The sequence below is a fragment of the Perna viridis genome, chromosome 6 (genome assembly GCF_037379345.1).
Source record: "Perna viridis isolate PV_CMFRI_1.1 ecotype Kerala chromosome 6, ASM3737934v1, whole genome shotgun sequence".
NCBI lineage: Eukaryota > Metazoa > Mollusca > Bivalvia > Mytilida > Mytilidae > Perna > Perna viridis.
Window position 1 is genome coordinate 5,894,135 of NC_142450.1, and position 19,375 is coordinate 5,913,509.

The window sequence follows — 19,375 nt, forward strand, 5'->3', positions numbered from 1 at the left end:
AAAGTAGATCTATGATATGATTGAAAAATGATGTTTTAAAACTGATTTTCTTTCACTTAAATGTAGAATCTTTGTTAAAACCACTTTAAATCTACGTTTTGATGAACAAATCACTTACTTCAAATATTTGTTTTACAATTGTATTTTTTTGGTTACTAATAATCTTGTTCTTTTCTAAATTTAGGTAAGAAATTTTTAGTGAAGAAGTTGGGTGAGTAGAAAACATTTCCTTCAGGTCTAGATGCTAGATTTTGGACCATGTTTGTGGTTGGTTGTTTCACTGTTGATTTCTATATCAAAGTCATGACTCAGGCCCCAGTGCCAGAAAACTTGAAAAGTTACTAAAGTTTGACAACATTCTTAACTGTTGATGACACTATCAATTTAGAAGATGCTGATTGGGGTTAACATGGAAGTTAAGAATATTCTCACACTTAAGGTATTCTTTACATTTGTGGTACTGAAGCCAGGTATCATAATCTCTAAATGTACACAGCCAAAAATGACACACATGAGAATGATATGAACACCACATGATTATCATATGAGGCACATTTGGCTGGTTTGCGGTTTTGTTGAAATGCCCATTTACTTTAATTTACATAGCTAAGAAGATAGCCATAGATATGAAGGACTAATTTGGACTCAGTGGTGTGTTTGTTGGCCCTTTTGACAAAATATGGATTCTATTGAATTGCTTTTTACTACTATTGTTAAGTTTCCTTTTCCTTTTTTGAACACATTCAGAAGTATGTCCTTCACCTTTTTGAACACATTCAGAAGTATGTCCCTTCACCTTTTTGATGCATCTGGCATCTGCAGTGTAACTAATAGTGGAAAACAAGTAAAATGTTTACTGTTGTGGAACTGCAACAATGAATGGTCAAGTGCAGATTAATATGACCAATACACATCGGGGAAATGACCAATACATTGAGGAAATTATATCTGTCAATGGACATAAAAATGAGGGTATTTTGTAGTATTTACACAATAAAGAAGCAATCAGTAGTTTGGAATTAGATTCTCTGAGTCATCAGGTCATAAAACATTAATACTCCTCATTATTACTGATCAGAAATGACTTCTTGGACAATATTCAATTCTAACGATTTTGTCAATATACTTCTGGACACATCTGGACACGAGAAAGTCTTCACAACTCTGGCTTGATGATTGGATCTTAATTTTCCGTCTATTATCTGATGTTTGTGAGGAAATAAGCAAATGCAGAACCATTGATGATGTTGGCACAAGGAAGTGTTCATTTTCACAGTTTATACTTATGCATGCATTTAAATGTTTGACTCGATGCATGTATGCTAAATGTTGTTGATTGAAATAACAAATAAGGGAAAGTTGATTATGTTAGCAACCTGATCATTTCAGCTGTCTGATTAGGTTGACTTTAGATTTGAAATAGACAATTAGGAATATTGAATGATGCCATCAGAACACTTTAGTCATGACCTTTTGAAAATTTGTTGATTTAATAACCTCCTGTTCAGAGGTAATCTCCCAATCAGAGTTTCAAAGATAATTACATGTACATTCCTTATGATCAATAGTAAATACCTGATACATGTGCATACTGTTTATGTGGTCCTAAGCAGACAACCACTTGATTCCAAGGAGTTTGCATAGCAGTTTTAGTCTAGGCAGAATATTTATTTTTAAAAATTTGCAAATTGGCAAATTTATTTTCAAATGCTTTATGGCTAGATTATGTTTTTTGATTTATCTGTACAGTGGAAACTTGATGCCAGATTTTTTTATTTTCTAGGTAGTGGAGGCAAGAATATTTCTATTTTTATTTTATTTTCAAAAAACTGCTAAGCCCCCTTCAGAATAAAATGGTCAACCCCTAAGCACAAATGCTAGCAAAGTCCTACTGGTCGGAGTATTGGTATGAACATTATTTCCACTTCCATTAATCTAACACTGAACACATCTGGACATAAAATTTTCAACTAGCTTCAACTTAATTAGGTTCTAATGGCAAACAAATAATAGCAAATTAGGAATTGTTGATGGCGTTAATATGGGTAGTGTTCATTTTCAACAGTCTATACTTGTGAATATGTTGAAGTAGAGAGCCATACATTTGCTGACAGCATTTTTGTCCAAAATTCAATCCTGGCTGGTACATAATTATTATGGGTACTTTTACTAACAGGAAAATGTTCAATGACTTTGACCTCTGAGCTGTAGGTCAACAGTTTGGTTGTATCTTTCATAGGGTATCCTTTCTCAGTGTTTTCTTGTGTAACAAGGCATTCTGACAGTCCCAGTTTTCCATACATGTATTATCATGATTTTAAAACAAGGATTGGCATGGTATATACAAATGAAATGAGTGCAATTATATGCTGTTACATTCAAAATTGAATTTGTTAATGAACACTGAGACAGCATTACTGCATTTATGATTTTTCAATTGTCACAAGTTTGACATGAACTAATAAACAAATTTCTATAAATGGCAGTATTCTCTGTCAGCTAACCCTTTCCTCTAACCAGATAAGGACAAAGACTTCATTCTTCATCAATTTCTACAAGTTTGATGAATTCTTATCAAAATGAACTGTCACTGCATAGCAATCAGGGATCAATTTTCATTGATGTTAGTTTCAATGCCGATTTCAGTTGAAATGGACATTTTATCATTTGGTTATGAATTAATCACTTTAGATCTTGTAGTTCTTTATAGATCAGTGTGTATGGCCTTAAGGACACTGGACTATGGTCAATGATAGCTCTGTTACTTTGGACATCTGCTGTAGATGCTTGTAATGGACACTCCATGAACTTGATTCCTTGTTTGCAGGATATTGGATACAAATTCCACGTTGATAATTGATTTCTTTTAAAAGTTCATTATTGATTGCTAATTACATGAGTACTAGGAATGTTAATGAATTAAAATTTGTTAATATCATATCCATAGAATATCCAATCCAGTAAATACTCATTTCCTATAAAAAAAATTGTATTGAGCGCATTTATACAGTTAGAAGATTTGTTGGGGAGTTGTTTTGATTAAAATTCTGTATTCTGTAATGGGTAATTTTTTGACTTAAGACCAATGTTATGTTCAGATCTTCATGCTTGAAAATGAAACAAAATTATCAAATGATTCAATATTGTCAATTTGTAATCAGTTATTAAAGGATGAGATTTGAATTTCTCTCCTCCAAGGAAGAAATACTTGATTTTCTTACCCCCCTTTTCTGTTGTTTTCCTCATTAGTTTTAGATAATAGCTTATTGCAGCTATTTGTTGCTTCAGGCAGGAAAAAAAAGAAATTCTGTTGGAAACTTAAATTAAGATGGTTGATGATTCATCCTTTGGTTAAGGCTCATGTCTTCAGTTGACAAAATACCCCATAATTGGCAGAAATTGACGACTCGGTGGGAAAACACTCTGCCATGCATCGGACACTGGCAATATTAATGAACCAATTTTCCACAATAAATCATCTTTATGATTGAATTAAAAGAGAGAGACCATACGTTTTTTTGTCTTCATTTTGTCATGTTTATATCTGTTGCGTTTCATTTTTCATACATTTTTTATGGCGGAAAATTTGTAAAAATGGAAATAATTTGATAAAAATTGGATTACTACTTGAGAAGAATTATGAGATTTTTGAGATTTTGACATGATGAAGTCGTGGAATGGGGGAACCAAGCATAAATGATGTTTTAATTCCTGCCGTAGAATAACACAGTGTTTTTAGGATTATGACAAATTCAGAGGATTTCTGTGGCTTCAGTCATTGATTTGGTGTCATTTTGAGAATTCAAATTTGTGATGATAATTAAACACTGTACTAAATGATGCCATTTTTGTGAGAATTTAGGAAATAATTAAAAATTTGGAAAAAGAAATCATTTTTCGCTTTTGCTTACTATACAGATTTTTAAGGTTTAAAAATTCTTGGTAGTGTTATTTAGGAACTAGTGACTTGAAGCATGATATACTTATTTGCAATTTAGATTTTGAGTGATAAAGTGAGTTTCATTCCTTATTTTCAATATGATGGATTCACAATGGAAACATTTGTAGATGTTCTAGAGAAAATGTTGAGGTTTATTTCCAAAGACACTTCTCTTAGACGAGTTGGTATTACAAAGAAGGTAAGTCAGATTTTTGGTGGATCCAGGGAAAGATTGGGAGAGTTAGATGCCCTACCCCATATCTTGGAAATTTCTTTTTGGTTTTTATGCATCAATTGGGCAAAAAATAAAATAAGCAAATACTAGTCTGAACCCCCCACCTTTTGAATGTCTGGTTCTGACTCCTCCTTTTTTAAAAATAAATCCTGCAGACTTAATGAAACTTTGACATATACAAATACAGTATATAAAAAATACTAACAGTGACGTAGCTAGGACTGAATAGATTTCAAAGCCACCTCTCAGGGAGGATATAAGTTACGAAGCCAACTCTCAAGGAGGATCTGGGTTAGAAGGCCATCTCAGGTGGGATCTAGGTGAGAAAGCCATATCTCATGGAGGATCAAGGAAAGAAGGGGGCATGAAAATAATATGCTGAAAGTGTCCAAGTATAGTGAGGCATAGAAGGCATCCATCCAGAGATTTGGGAAAGTGGGGGTTCCAGAAAAAAGGGGGTTGAAGGCTATTGTTAGGTCAAATTTTTATAAAAGATTTGCACGAAATTTACAAAATCATCCAACGAGGGGATGGTGGTCTTGCCAATGCATTTTATTTATGTTTAGGATCTCATAATATAATCATATTTCATTTATTAAATTCTATATAATGATGGTAATGTTCTAAAAATTGAATTTTCAATCAATTTCTAACCTTTCTGGAGTCTTACAGTATGTAATTCTCTATAATAATGTACACAAAAAATAATAACAAACAATTGTGGTCTTGTAACTAAGACAAAATGTATGCATGCTAAATAATGCAGAGTTATCTTTCTTGATCTTGATTGCTAATAATCGCCTCTTCTACAATATCAATTAGATTCTAATTAAGTCCTAGATGTCACTAAGGCTACAAAGGAAATAAAATCAGTACAAACATACAATAATGGGTAATTTGGATAAGTAAAATAGATGTTCCATCCCCAACATTTAAGTACCCTTATAGATGTCGTAATTGAAAATAGATCATTAAAATATAGGCCTACTAATTAGTGGGCATTCTTTTCTCATTACTAGAGGATTTTTCTCCTAGCAGCATTATTACAGCAATCAAACAACAGTATAATGATTCTAAAGCTTTTTTGCATCACTGCAAAGTTATTTCTGATATTTTTCTACATTTTACATCACCATGAGGTTGTTGTTTTTTCAGGAGAACAATTTGAAATTGTTGTTAGGCTTAAAGTAAAATTTTGAAATGATATCAACTGTCTGTTTTCAATACATTATGCATACTTGTGGTTTCTTTAAGTATTCAAAGAATGATCTGTAGAATTTTTACTTCTATTATAATAGGTTTTTGAAATCATTTTAAGAGGTTGATAGACCACTTGTTAATCCACTTATATATTGATCAAGTCTTCATTGGGTTTGAATTAAGCTTCAAAGACTTTTCTCTTGTAAAAGAGTACAGAGTAATTGATGGAGGAGAAAAGTACATGTTCCCTATAAACCATACAAACAAAGTTCTGGCAAATGTCCTCATCCATCTATGTGTTCTCCTGTCTCTCCCTCCATATTAACTTGGAAGTTTCTAATTCCTGACAAAAATGAAGCAATCTTTAGACCATGTGCTTATTATTTCTAAAAGGGGAAGTAACCTGATTTAATGTTGTTAGATGATACTCTCACAGTTCTAGTTTTTGCTGTTGTTGGAATGTTATCTATACCAGTAGATATATTGGTGTTTTTTTTTCATGGAAAATTTGGTATTTGTTGCATTTTTGTTACAAATATTTATGGAAGTTAAACAAATTTATAGCATACAGAAAAAGTATGTTTATTATTCAGTGACAGAATGAAGTTGGGTAGAGATGGATTGGGTTTTGGAGGTCAGACCCTCCCCTTTTTGTGAAAATTTTTGTTAATATTGTTTGAAATGGTGACAAAAACAAACAAATAATAGCCTGAACCCCCTTTTTACATTGTATAAATTTCTGGATTAGAATGTCCTTTTAGAAATTTCTGAATCCACATCTGTTTCATCTATAGTACAGTTGTAAATGTTCTAGAATCATCCTTCAAATGATTCTGACCAAACTCTAACTTCCATAAAATTGTCAGGAGACCCTACAACATGTGTTGATCAATGTGCATAAATTATTTGCAATAGACTAAAATCAATCAATCAATCAACCAATTAAGATCATATGTCAATGATAAAGGTAATAGTAAAGTTATTTTTTTCTAATTTCATCTTTTGGAAGTGATAGTATTCATATTGTATATATATAATATTTTTTAGGGAGCAGATATCATATCTGAATAAAGTTTAAATTTGGATATGTTGAGTGGGTTGCAGAAAATGTTATATTTATTGTTATTTTGGTGAACATTTTTCTTTGAGGTTTTGGGACTGTTTCAAGCATTTACACTTGTACAACACAAGTGCCAGCTCCTAGTGATCTTTATGTCAGAGCCCATCCTGTAAAACAAGTGTTCTGATACAATATATTTAGCTTATGATTAGATGTGACTGCCTGCTTGTTTCTCTTTTCTTATGAACATCCTGATTTATAATTGGGTGGTTCGATGAACGAGCTCCGAGATGTGCTGTTGTGAAAGATAGATTTTCGATCTTCCTTTTATCTTTGGAGGATATGTGCATTATGTGTGTTAACTGCAGATAGTTATAAGATTTTTACTTTCATCTATTGTGCTGTTGGAATCTGGAAGAGTGTTCTCCTACTAATTGGAATGCTTGATGAAAAGAAGTGGGGTTACCTTATTGGACAGGATTTCTTGGAAGTTAGTTTGATTTTGAGGCGTAGAGTATTTTTTTTACAGTCTTTCTTGCATCTGTGAATATGTTTTTAGTTATACTTCTGTTTGAGTCAGTGTTCTTTTTTAGTGACAAAAACAAAGGAGCAGTGTTGTTCTAAGTTTTAGTGGGAAAAAAAAAATCTATGTACATTGTAGTACATACTGTTTGCTACAATTATCAGTATCAAGATGTCACAAACTTACTTTTCTCATAAACTGTGAAAAAAAAAAACATGTGGGATTTAAACATATAATAATAAATTGATGACATTATTAAACTTTCACATTGATAGTACAAATGTTTACAAGTTTTAATATATACATCAGCTGCTGCCATGTATATTCAACCTGCGCACAGAGGTGACATCTTGTAGGACTAGTTGACTCTTGATATTTCTTCACATGATAGATTTCGTCAATAATTGTTAAATTGTAACATTGTAGATATCACACATTTTCTCTGATTCAGAGAAGCTCCAGTAATTGATAAATTAGTCTACCACATCTGAGAATTGGAGCAGTGCTGAATCATTCATTAAAATCTATTTGACTATCCTTGAGACATTGCTACTACTGAAATTGATTTTTATGAATGAATCAGCTGATTGAAGGGGGAATCCCCTTACCTCAGTGACCTGTTGTGGTCATAATTGACCTTAATCAATTTCATTGACTGCATCATCACCACAGTAGCCAATGGGCATTGACCTTGTGTTGATGAAACTGACCATGATTGCCATATGTCAATGTTTGTGAAATTGACTACTCATTTGTGAAATGTAAATACTCTGTTGAGTGATGAGCAACAAAGTTTTCATTGCTAAATGTTCTTCTGAGGAAATATAGAGTAAACAAATGCTTGAGTTGGAGATTTAGCACAATTTATCAGTGATTGATAAAGAAGATGTTCAATTCTTAGATTTCAAATGTTAAAACTTTTTGGACCTATAACAATGTTTTTAGATTTATGGATAAGAAATAATTAGATTATCTGGATTTTTAGTTTTTCTTGAGGTGGATTTATGTGACTTGCCAGAAACAATATGGAACTAAATTAGATAGTGAAGATGATTTTTACAGTGCTAGATAAAAAATCTGGGTGCTAGATAAAAAAAAAAAAAGATTTTGGATTCTGGTTTTACTTAGCTGCAAAACTCAATTCACAAAAGAAATGCAGGTCTGATAAGTTTCCTTTGAAGTTGGATTATCTTTTGGATTATCTTAAAAGATGAAAGGTTTACCTAAATACTCTGAGAGTGTTAAGGTGAGTGATTGCTTTAACAAGGCAGATTAAACATGCCTCTTTTAATAGCAGAGAAAATGCTCCATAATGCTCTAAATGCATTAAGCATGCTGATTTGACATACTTTAGTTCTTTCAGTGGTATATACACTTTTACTAAGATGCATTGAGCATGTAGATATTACCCTTTTATCAGCACTATTTTGCCTCAAGGTTGTAAATGTATATTCTTAGCTTTTGTAATTAGTTAAAAGTTTTCATGATGCAGTTGCATAGCTGCTTTATTGAATGAACTGAGAGGATAGTCTTATATGGGTAAGGCAAAATTGAGTGCTGCAGTTCATTGAAAAAATTGGGGTTGAAAATGAAAATTCAACTATTGTTTAAGGTAAAGTACATGATAAGTTAGTGGAATCATTCTTCATTATCCAATCTTATAGAAATTTAATCTTTCATCACTACCAAAAGACTTCAGTGGAGGGACACTCAATATCTAATTTGAATTAAAGTGTTGTATAACCACAAGGTGGAGGAGTCCTTACAAAATGCATACTCAAGGTATAAATGGATATTCAGTTATAATTTTCCCAATATATTTAGGATTCAGAAACAAGTCTTTGGAAACTTTCATGTGTTTAAGCTTGCAGTCTATATTGAAAAAAAAAAAAAGAATCTTACCAGTTAATGCATTAGGATCTCCCTATTGAGATTTAGGACTACATTATAATTTTAAACGGAAACTTCCAAGACCAAAATGAAAGTTGTAGTTAAGTTTTTATATGTAGACAAAGATTGCAGTAATAGAGGATTTTTGCAACTGACCCCTACAAATAATTTTCACAACTCTCTCAAGACCTTGATAAGAAAAAAGGATTATGTCAAAAATGGCATGTATATAAATAGGGGTTTACTAAGCTTACCCTCCCATAACATTGTGACCAGATGGTTTTAACAATACTTGGAACCAGATGGATCAATTTACTACTAATTAATAGATCTATGTTTTGTTTAAAGGGTCAGTTGCCTCATGCTATATGTACTGTACAGGAATATGTAAACATGTTTACTGAAAAGAAGTCATCCTGTGGTTTGTTGAAATAACCTACTGTTAGGGGTTGATTGAGAAAATTTGTGAAAAAAAACAGGGTGGGGTTCCAGGCTAAAATTTGCTCATTTTTGCCAGAGTTGTGCACAAAATTAACTTAACTTTTAAAAAAAAGGGTGTCTTAAATCTCCAAAACCCTCCCCTGGATCTGTTATTGAAAATTTTGCAGATTTTATAACAACATTATGGTTTTTGTTACAGTTTCATTATCCTTATAATGTTTGGCTTAATACAACCAGTCTTGAATATACTAATGTATCGACGTGCTTTTTTTCCTGTATTTTGTATGAAACAATGAAAAACGCAACCTTCACATTTCAGCTAACCATCCCTGTAACCATTTGTATTCCACCTTTTTTATTGTAATTTAACTGTTCTCACTTGGTTAAGCCGTACCAGAAGGGGTCAAAGTCTACCAATTATGTAACACTTAAAGTTCAAAATACCTCTGAATTCAGGAGTTAAGACCGAAATTCATTTATAATGAGTAATGCATGCAAAATGTAGAGGACCTCCCCAAAGGTTGACAAACCTTTGTACCCTCCATTGGATGAGCATTAGTACCTTTCATATTTGTAAGAATGGTGTGCTTATCATCCCAATCAATACACAAGACACAGAAACAGATGGAACAATTAATGTGTAATTAGTGATAAAACTTAATGATGTTCACCTCATCAGTACTAACTGTAACCCTGCTGTGTGTATATATTTCTTGAACATTTAAGACCAGTTCTTTATTTTGAAAACTTGTACCAATACAGGGTCAGATCTAGAAATTTAAAAAAGAGGTATAAAGATGGCGATTTCCTATTTGCAAAGTTTGCACAGTATTCAAAAAATTTTCTAGCAAAGTGTGGGGGATTCCAACTCCCCTCCCTGGATCTGCTATTTCAGTAGTTGACCATGTCTGCAAGCCTCTCCTTTAAGACACTGATGTGTTTAGGTTAGAATGTTACTGGTAATTCAGAGGTGCATCATAGACTTTACAATACAAGGGATGTATTAAGAAAGGGGTGTTGCATTCTATCTCTTGCTTATTTTTGTCCCAATTTTGCATGAACCCTGCCCTAGATCAACCACTGTTATCTTGCCATGCACCTCTAAGTTCACACTTTTTATTATGGTGTTATGGTATGGTAACTGCATTTGCGAACATCCCTGAACATCATTCCTGTTAAAATTTTAGACAATTAATTTAATCACAGTTTATCTTGGTTTCAATGGCTGTGGCTGTGTTTCATAATTTTTATTTCTAGCAGTCTGCCCTATGTTAATTTAAGGTAATGGGGTTTTCTTGTAAACAAAGGTCACTGTGTCCACTGTGGAACATACTCTGACTCAGTAAATGCTGGTCAGATGATTACAAATTAGTGCCAACAATATAAACAGACATTATTGACCAATTAATAGTGTATTGGGGTCAAACCCATTACAAAGTTTGTTGATTTTAGCCAGAATGGGTGAGAAAACTGTCCGAAAATAGACTTGAGGTTTTATCTCTTGTTGAAAGTTTCACAAAGACATTATTTTATTGCGTGGGAAAATCATTTAAGTCCCTCTTTACTTTACTTTTAACTTTTTTTTGTACTTAAAAATTTAACTTCACTATAGTAACTTAAATACTTTATGATGTATACTGATTTCAACTAGGTTCTCATAGGATTTCAAAATGAAGACTAAAATAAATCTGGAAAAAAAATTTAATTTCAATTTCAATTTTTAAAGAATTCTTATAAAGTTTCCAAGTTCTTCTTATTTATGTAATTTTGCCAGTACTAATAAGTGCTCAATTTTATGGGTTTATGCAACTGAAAGATGTAAAGTGTGTAAATTATTCACCTTAATGCATCATTACTACCAGGTAAATAAAGAAACTCCTTGCTGCATGAACTTTGATCAATGTTGCAACAAAAGCTGATGACTGTGTCTGGTCCATACTCCAAGTTTAATCCTACCAGTGCACCTGGTCCATACTCCCAATTTTACCCTACCAGTGCATCCAGTCCATACTCCCAATTTTACCCTTCTAGTGCCTCTGGTCCAGACTCTATTTTTACACTACCAGTGCATCTGGTCCATATTCCCAGTTTTACCCTACCTATGAACCTGGTCCATGCTCCCAGTTTTACACTACCAATACATCTGGTCCACTCTCCCAGTCATGCCCTACCTGTGCACTTAGTCTGTGTTCCTAGTTTTACCTTACCAGTCCGCCTGGTCAATACTCTGAGTTTTACCCTACCAGTCCACCTGGTCCATGATCCCAGTTTTTAGAGTTTGGTTGAACTTTTTTGTTTTCTGTGTGTATGTGTGTGTGTTTTTTTTGTTTTTTTTTCAATTTTATTTGCCTTTGTCTTTTTTCCTTGAGTTACTTGAGTCTTAGAACTCGAGTGCACCAGTTCTGGTGAAGGTATCCTGAGTGCTACAAAAACAGACTAAAGTACTTGATGATACTACAAACAAGCACTAACTATATTTGTTTGATAACACCTAATATCATAATTTACCAAATATTTATAACAGAAAAAAAGAGAAATTAGCTACTAATTTTATTATAGCATGTTTTGGGATAATTAGGGATGATAGAGCATATCAATTAACAATCATTATATCAGGTAGAGTAGCACATTACTGCAAAGTTTTATTGCTTCCAGACTTGTAATTTTACAAGTTCTGACAAACCTTTTGGGAAACATTAACATGGTATAATATGATAATAGTGCTGCATTTAATGAATAAACCACTTTTCTAAATATTGGTATCAGGTTTCTTATGTTTTTGATTATACATCATGTTACAGGTATATTTTAAGTTAAGAAATGTTGTTTCTATAAAGTTTAATAGTGGTGTTGAGAGTTATTGCTTTATTGCATAATTGATTCATGTTTTTATTACATGTAAGTTTTTATCTTTTTTTGTAAATAAAGAAAGTGTTTTTGTCGACTTGTAGTCTTGCTTCTAAGCTCTTAAAGTAGCAAAACAGCAGAGAAGATGAACTTTTCTAACTTTAGAGTGGTCTAAAGACCCGTCTAGATTTTTGAATCTACATAGTCATAGTCAGCAATCATTACTGTTCATTCAGAAGTTATTCACTTATTGCATACATTTATTATTGTAATTGTGTTATTTTAGTTAATAATGTGATTCTAATTATTGAGATTTTGAGAAAATTCTTACATTGATTATGTTGCAATTTTGTTATGCAAGTTTTGATTAATGTGATTTTGAATTAGTCACATTTTTGCAAACATCACAATCTTCTGAATTAGCAGTGTTTGAAAGCTGTAAGGTTATTATGTCGGACTTCATGCTCCTGTGTACCTCATAAGAAATAGAAAAAAGAAATTAAAAACTTCCCTGCTATGCAGTATTTCCCCCAATGTTTTCCCTGCTATGCAGTATTTTCCCAATGTTTTCCCTGTTATGCAGTATTTCCTCCAGTGTTTTCCCTGCTATGCAGTAGTTTTCCCTGATATGCAGTATTCCCCCCAATGTTTTCCTTGCTATGTAGTATTTCCCCCCAATATTTTCCCTGCTATGCAATATTTCCCTCCAATGTTTTCCCTGCTATGCAGTATTTCCCCAGTGTTTTCCCTGCTATGCAGTATTTCCCCAATGTTTTCCCTGCTATGCAGTATTTCCCCAGTGTTTTCCCTGCTATGCAATAGTTTTCCCTTATATGCAGTATTCCCCCAATGTGTTCCCTGCTATGCAGTATTTCCCCTAGTGTTTTCACTCTAATTAAACAAAATCAACCTGCAAAAATCAATCTGAAAGATTGATGAAAATGATATGATTTATCCCATGACATGTTTACACTGGCATATCTCTTATTCTTTTTCATTTTCTTGGATTCTAAAATCAACAAAGGAATTCCTATGACATCTTCACTTAGTCTTTGATGCTTCCCATCTTCGTTAACACCTGGGCTCACCTGGGGTATTATCTTTTTTTACGACCAGCTGTAAAAATAAAACGGAATTGACTTCTAAGAGACTCAGGAATTCAATTTATTTTTGTTACTTTTTCTCAGCAGTAACTGCTGTCATTTTGTCAAGATGTTTCAGGTGTGCTGTTTGTCATCAAAAGATAATTGAGTTATTTCCCTTAGTCCATAGTCTCAGTGGTTCAAGCTGCCAATCATATACACTGATCATCTTATTAAGAATTATCACTTAAAAACTATAAGAAGCAAAACTAAAAACACTTATTTCAAAGGGGGAGATAATTGGCAGGTATTTTGCTTTATTTTGCTAGTTATAGACTTAACTCAAGATTGTTGACACATTCAGCAGAAATAAGTAAATGAATAAATATAAAAAACAACAACAACAACAAACAAACTGTAAACAAAATAAAACTCATAGGGGTTCGAATTTACTTCCAAGGTTGGAAGATCCTGGATTTTCCCAAGTTTACAATCAGTAGTCCACTTGAGTAAAATCAAAAGTCCTTAATAAAGTGTAAATTTGAAAGGTTGAATTTCAAGGACCCAGTTAAATGAAATTTCAAAGGTCCTAGATCAGAAATTGGGGTTCCCAGACATCGGATATCAACTAATTTAAACCTCAAGCTTTTTGAATATTACTACTCTCATTTACCTGTAATTGAACTAAGTGCAAACATTGTTGAATCTTGATATACTGGTAAAGGTTTACAATAAGGGAGATCAGGAAACATGTGGTATACACAGAAAAAAAAATTGTGCAGAAGTGTTTTAAACTACTGGTTCATTTACAGAAAAACCTACACCATTAATTTACGAAAACGAGAATCACTTACAGTACAAAGTAATACATATAACGACTGCCCTTTGAAATCGAATCTTACTGTTTGATGCCCTCTTTAACTCTGTGATGTACTGTCAGTTCGAAAGATGCAGCTTAAAGATGATTTCTACAACAGATGTTTTTGTTTGTATCTGGCGCATCTCTTTTTATTTGTATGCGGTACATCTTTCGGATCATTGAATACACATCACATACATGCATAGATCTCGTAAAAGATAAAATTAGAAGGTGAGAGCTGCTTATCTTGTCTTGAAGGAGAAAAATTGAAGAGGAGTAATCTAGATAGACAAAATTTATTGGGAACAAATGCTTGTAATTGCAATGTGTTTTATAATCCCTTAAGAATAAATATAATCTCAATATTCACTAAATCAGAATGAGGCTGGAGTTAAACAGTTATGGGTAATATTCTGGCATACGTTGTCTTAAATTGTTTGCCCTACTTATGAAATCCAAAAAAAGTAAAGAAAAAAGAAAGCTTTTACTATGAAATAAAATTTCAAATAAAATGAATAAGGATGATACACATTTAATTTTCTTGCAAAAGCAAATCCCAACATTCACCAACTTCTGTACATGAGGCTCGCAGACAAACTTCTGCTTTAGGGGAACAATCACAAACTTCAGTACAAGAGGCTCACAGACAAACTTCTGCTTCAGGGGTACATAGACAAAGTTCTATATAACTGGTACATATACAAACTTCAATACATAATGACATAGTCCAACTTCTGTAAAAGGGAGACATGAAGAATCTGTTGAAGTTATCTTTATTTCTGTTCAGTTTAGAACACCCATCTGCCAGAAATTCATGAACCTTTTAGCATGAACCATGAAAAACATGTATTTCACATGGATGCACTTCCTGGTTTTTGAATTAACATGCATTGAAATAAATTTGATACACAGACAGATTGTCATGGTTAATCTCTGATTAGAACATTGACCAGAAAATTAGAAATCCAAGTATCTCTAGACATGGTTAAAAAAGAGGGGGAAGGGGGATTTTGAGATGTCAATGAAAAAAAATATTCAAAACAAGACTTCCCTGGTGGCTGAAAATGCTAACGACCATTTCTTATTGTTATAAGTAAAATAACTTGAAGTATACACAAAAGGGCTGAAGAAATATTTGTTTTGCTGGTATGTGCAAAAATAAACCTCCAAAAATCCAGCATGACACATGCACTTAAAGCTTTTTGTGTCCATAGATTCCTGTTTGAAATTTGATGCATTTCTATAGTCTGTTGCTGTGGAAAGTAAGACAATTCTATGCTAAATAGTAAAGAATATTTAAAGTATGGAAATTTTAATTAAAAAGTTTTGAAGACAATCATTTTATCAGCTATATAGGCTCTGCAGGGGCAGACCCAAAAAATTAAAAAGGGGGATGTCTAAGCTATAATTAGCTCATTTTTGCCCCAAATTGTGAACAAAATGAATATAATTTTTACCGTAAACAAAATGGGGGTTGGGTGAATTAACCCACTGAGCCTTTCCCCAGATCTGCCTCTTGGATGTCCAAGAATCAGTATAGTAAACAAATGTCAGAAATTTTATGATATATTTGGATGGCATAGATTACAGCTTCATTGTGGTAAATTTGGTAGGAAATTTTGGGTGACAGACCATTCAGTTTTTTAAGTACAATTACAACTTGGGGTTTGTAAGTGGTACTTAACCCTGCTTTTAATTGGTGCAGAATATTTTACTTATCAGTTATCATGCATGTTAAAGTGATAACTTGTAAGAACTCTCTAGTGTCAGCTTACTTAAACATTTGCTGTAGGGGGTGTTCATCTTAACAATATACTTTCTTTTATTTTCCCATTTAGAATTATTTTGTTTTTCCAGTGTTTAAATGCTATTAGATATACAATGGCTCCATTTAATCTTTTTGCAAATTGTTTATGTTTCTTCACAATTGGATTATAGATAAGGGGAGGTAATTCAACTTGAACAAACAAATGTATGTTATAGTATTCATTCAAGCTTTGGATCACATAACGGTAGTAAAATACATTTTTAATGAAAACTGTCATTTATTTATTTTAACAATAATTGTAGTTGATGAAACAATAGTTTTGCTATCTTATAAGACAATTTATGTGTTAAGAAAAACTTTGAAAAGATAAAATTTGCTAAAATTGATTCATTTGTAAACCACAACCTAATTATTTATCCATTTGACCTGGGCTTGATTTTTTTCAAATATGCAGTTATGCCTTAAACTAATGAGTAAGGAAAATAATGAGCCTGGGTGGCTACAGGCTCCCTAGTCTAATCTAGGATGAATTTTTGCAAGGGTACAGGTCGCCCCCATGGTGACCCGCCTACTTTTGCGGGATGCCTGGGTTGCAGTGATCTGCCTGAACCCTAATACAACAACAAAAGTAGTAATGTGAAGAAATAAAATCTTGTTATTATTATTTGAGATATTGTTTGCAGGATAGGTTGAACAATTTATGTGAAAGTAAAGAAAACCAGGGTATTTTTTATTAAAAAAAAACAAAACAAAACAATAATTAACTAATCACTTATGATCTCAGGGTTAGAATTTTTAGATTTATTACCATCAGTAGTTAAGTTATAGATTATAACAATGTGGAAAGTGCCTTTAGTTATCCATGTCTGTCTGTCAGAAGAGTTTTTATTAAGGAAAAGGTTTTTTCTTTGTCCTTTAAGCTGAACATTAGATTCTTGGTATGTGACTAGATTATTCCCACAAAACAGTCTGTGGAATTTCAGTACAAGCTTTGTATAATCTTAATCTTTCACATCAAGGTCTGAAGATTGAACTATACTTTGTGTTAACTTGGGAACAACCCACAGAGATTAATGCTATTACAATGTTATCATTTTTCTTAAATCAAGTTTGTTTTCTTACATAATGTAATTTTGTTCTTCAATTTCGCAAAATCTCATGTCTAGTTGTAAATCATCTACAATAATCTCCTGGTGCATATAGTTAAAAAGGATTAAATATTCTTATTATAAGTGATCATTGTATATGAACAAAGAAAATCAATTTCTTCAGACAATCATCCCAAAATATACATTTTATCTTTGTTGCTGATATTTAGGGTTAGGCCTGGTTCACAAAATGTCAGGCGTTAGTTTACACGTCTATTTCATTTTTCATCCTTTCAATTACATTATCATTTCTATTAATTATACAGCAATCTGCTTCATTTCTAGGTCATAATGAGAAAAAAGGCCAAGTAAACATAAATAGTAGATTCTCATCAACATTCACAAAAAAATATGGTATGGATGGGAGGATTTTATTGTTTATTTTTTCATTTTTGAACAGATATTTGCCTAATTTTAGCTTTTGGAAGTATAGATATGATCTAAATCCATTGCCACGTCAGTTTCAGAGAAGCATCATTTAAATCACCAAGAAATAAAAGATTTGGGTGTAATAGTATCTTCAAACTAGAAACTGACACAAAAAAAAATCTTTATTTGAAGTTCCCACCCCAATTTTAAATTTTTTTTGTCAATTTATTAAGGGGCCAAAGAGGATGAGAATGTTCTAATTTATTTTATTTGGCCTTATCAAGGGCATGGATGGGAACTTCAAAAGTGATCATCAATAAGGCCATAGTTATTATATTTTTAGTTGCACATATTTTTTTTTTTTTTTTTTATAAAACCCATTGGTAGGTGGACAAAGAAAAAAAAATCAACTGCTGTACCTATCTTGTGAAGACATTGTTTTTAGATTTCATTTGATTATCTGAATATGTAGCAGTTTTTTTTATCTTGACAAAGTTTGAATTTGATAACCAATGTGCAATGATGTACTTTATCAAAAATAGTGTAAATTTGGATCCTTTAATGCAGAAATCAACTAAAATTAAATTTTTTTCTGCAAACAAAAAACAACAAAATATTGGGTTGAAGGAGAAACAAAAAAAATCATTTTCAATTTGATCTTTGTTCCAATTTGTCAAAATTTAGGATAGGAGGGTTCGTAGAAGTAAAAAAAAAGATGAAAAAAAAACTAGGGTATTGATGTAATGTACAATGAGTGCAAATCACCACAATTTATGAACTGAATAAAACTGATATGGTCTCTATAATGTTACATTGTTTTAAATTGTCAAGTTTTTTTTTAACCCTTTGGCACTAGAGACTTGTGACTGCAGTTGCCATTATAAATCTTTAAATTTCAGTTGGTACCTTATAAAAAGATATCACAATTAGAGCTAGCATACACTTTCCACCTGATTAAACAATGGAGGATTTTAGCTACAATACAGGTAGTTTTATCTACATATATTATATGTAATGTGTACTTACCACATGTTGACAGCCATCCTGCTTTGATCTTAACACCATTCAAGTAGTCAGTTTACAACAATTCCCCCCTTTTCCCAATAAAAAAAATCTAAAAATCGAGAGTGAATTTACAATACAAAAACAATGTTTCAAATATAAATGACTAATTTTCTGGATGCTGCAATATCTTTAAGAGTTTTATTGTTGCAGTCGGTATTGAGTTCGTGTTGACATCATGTGACATCCATGATGTTTAATCATGGCAACCAAACTGATGTAGCTTACAACCTCACATTTCATTGGACAACTGTGACAGCAACCGTCAAAATTAAGGCTCCACTGGGGGCATTGGTGTCCAGAATATTTTTGATCACTTTTCTATATTGAATTATCTTATATAAATTGAATAATCGGAAATAGTTTTTACTTGTTGGACCAATAAAATAATTGAAATATGAAATATAGTATAATGATCACGCATTTCACCAAATAAAATCTTATCTTTTTTTTTTTTTTTTAAAGATAGTACTTGTTTTCATTAGTACAGGTATTACATCAATTGTAAGCTACAACAATGACAAAAGAGTTTATGACTTCAAATTTTTCATATATTTTTTTTTTTAATTCATTGACTTCTTTTTTGTTTCTTCTTTTTCAGAGCACTCATTCAAATATTCATTTATGTGCAGTTGTTTTGATTTAAATATTCCTCTTTAATAGTCTTGAAAAAATGTAAAAATGGTTGATTCATTTTTTCTATAACCTTAGTCTCTGATAATTCCTTGTTCTAGTGGTAAATATGTATTGGTTTAGATTTTTTGTTAGTGTATTTGAGATCATCACCTGTCAGATATGTGTGTATTTGAGATCACCACCTGTCAGATATGTATATTTCAAAAAACTTCAAAGACACTTTTTGACATTGATTGCTTACCTGTTTCTGTTTATACAGGTGCTAATGAAGTTTTCATGTGCACCTGAGCTTATTGGAAGACTATGGCAATTATC

General features: G+C 32.2%; 1 protein-coding gene and 1 non-coding gene across 17 annotated transcripts in view; both read left to right on the top strand.

Moving 5' to 3' along the window:
• LOC148613349 (neuron navigator 2-like) overlaps positions 1-19,375 on the top strand; it is a 295,727-nt gene that overhangs the window by 82,179 nt on the left and 194,173 nt on the right. The window contains exon 1 of one of the 16 annotated variants that reach the window (XM_088586751.1): positions 6,065-8,204. The exons of the other annotated variants lie outside the window; for them this stretch is intronic. Coding sequence (XP_088442877.1) covers positions 8,169-8,204 — 36 coding nt within the window. The 5' untranslated portion in view covers positions 6,065-8,168. Of the gene's footprint in view, positions 1-6,064; positions 8,205-19,375 lie in introns of those variants that run through there. 16 annotated transcript variants of the gene reach the window in all.
• Positions 16,302-16,452, top strand: LOC148613350 (U12 minor spliceosomal RNA). The gene has a single exon (XR_015923924.1). It is a non-coding gene; the product is annotated as a U12 minor spliceosomal RNA (small nuclear RNA).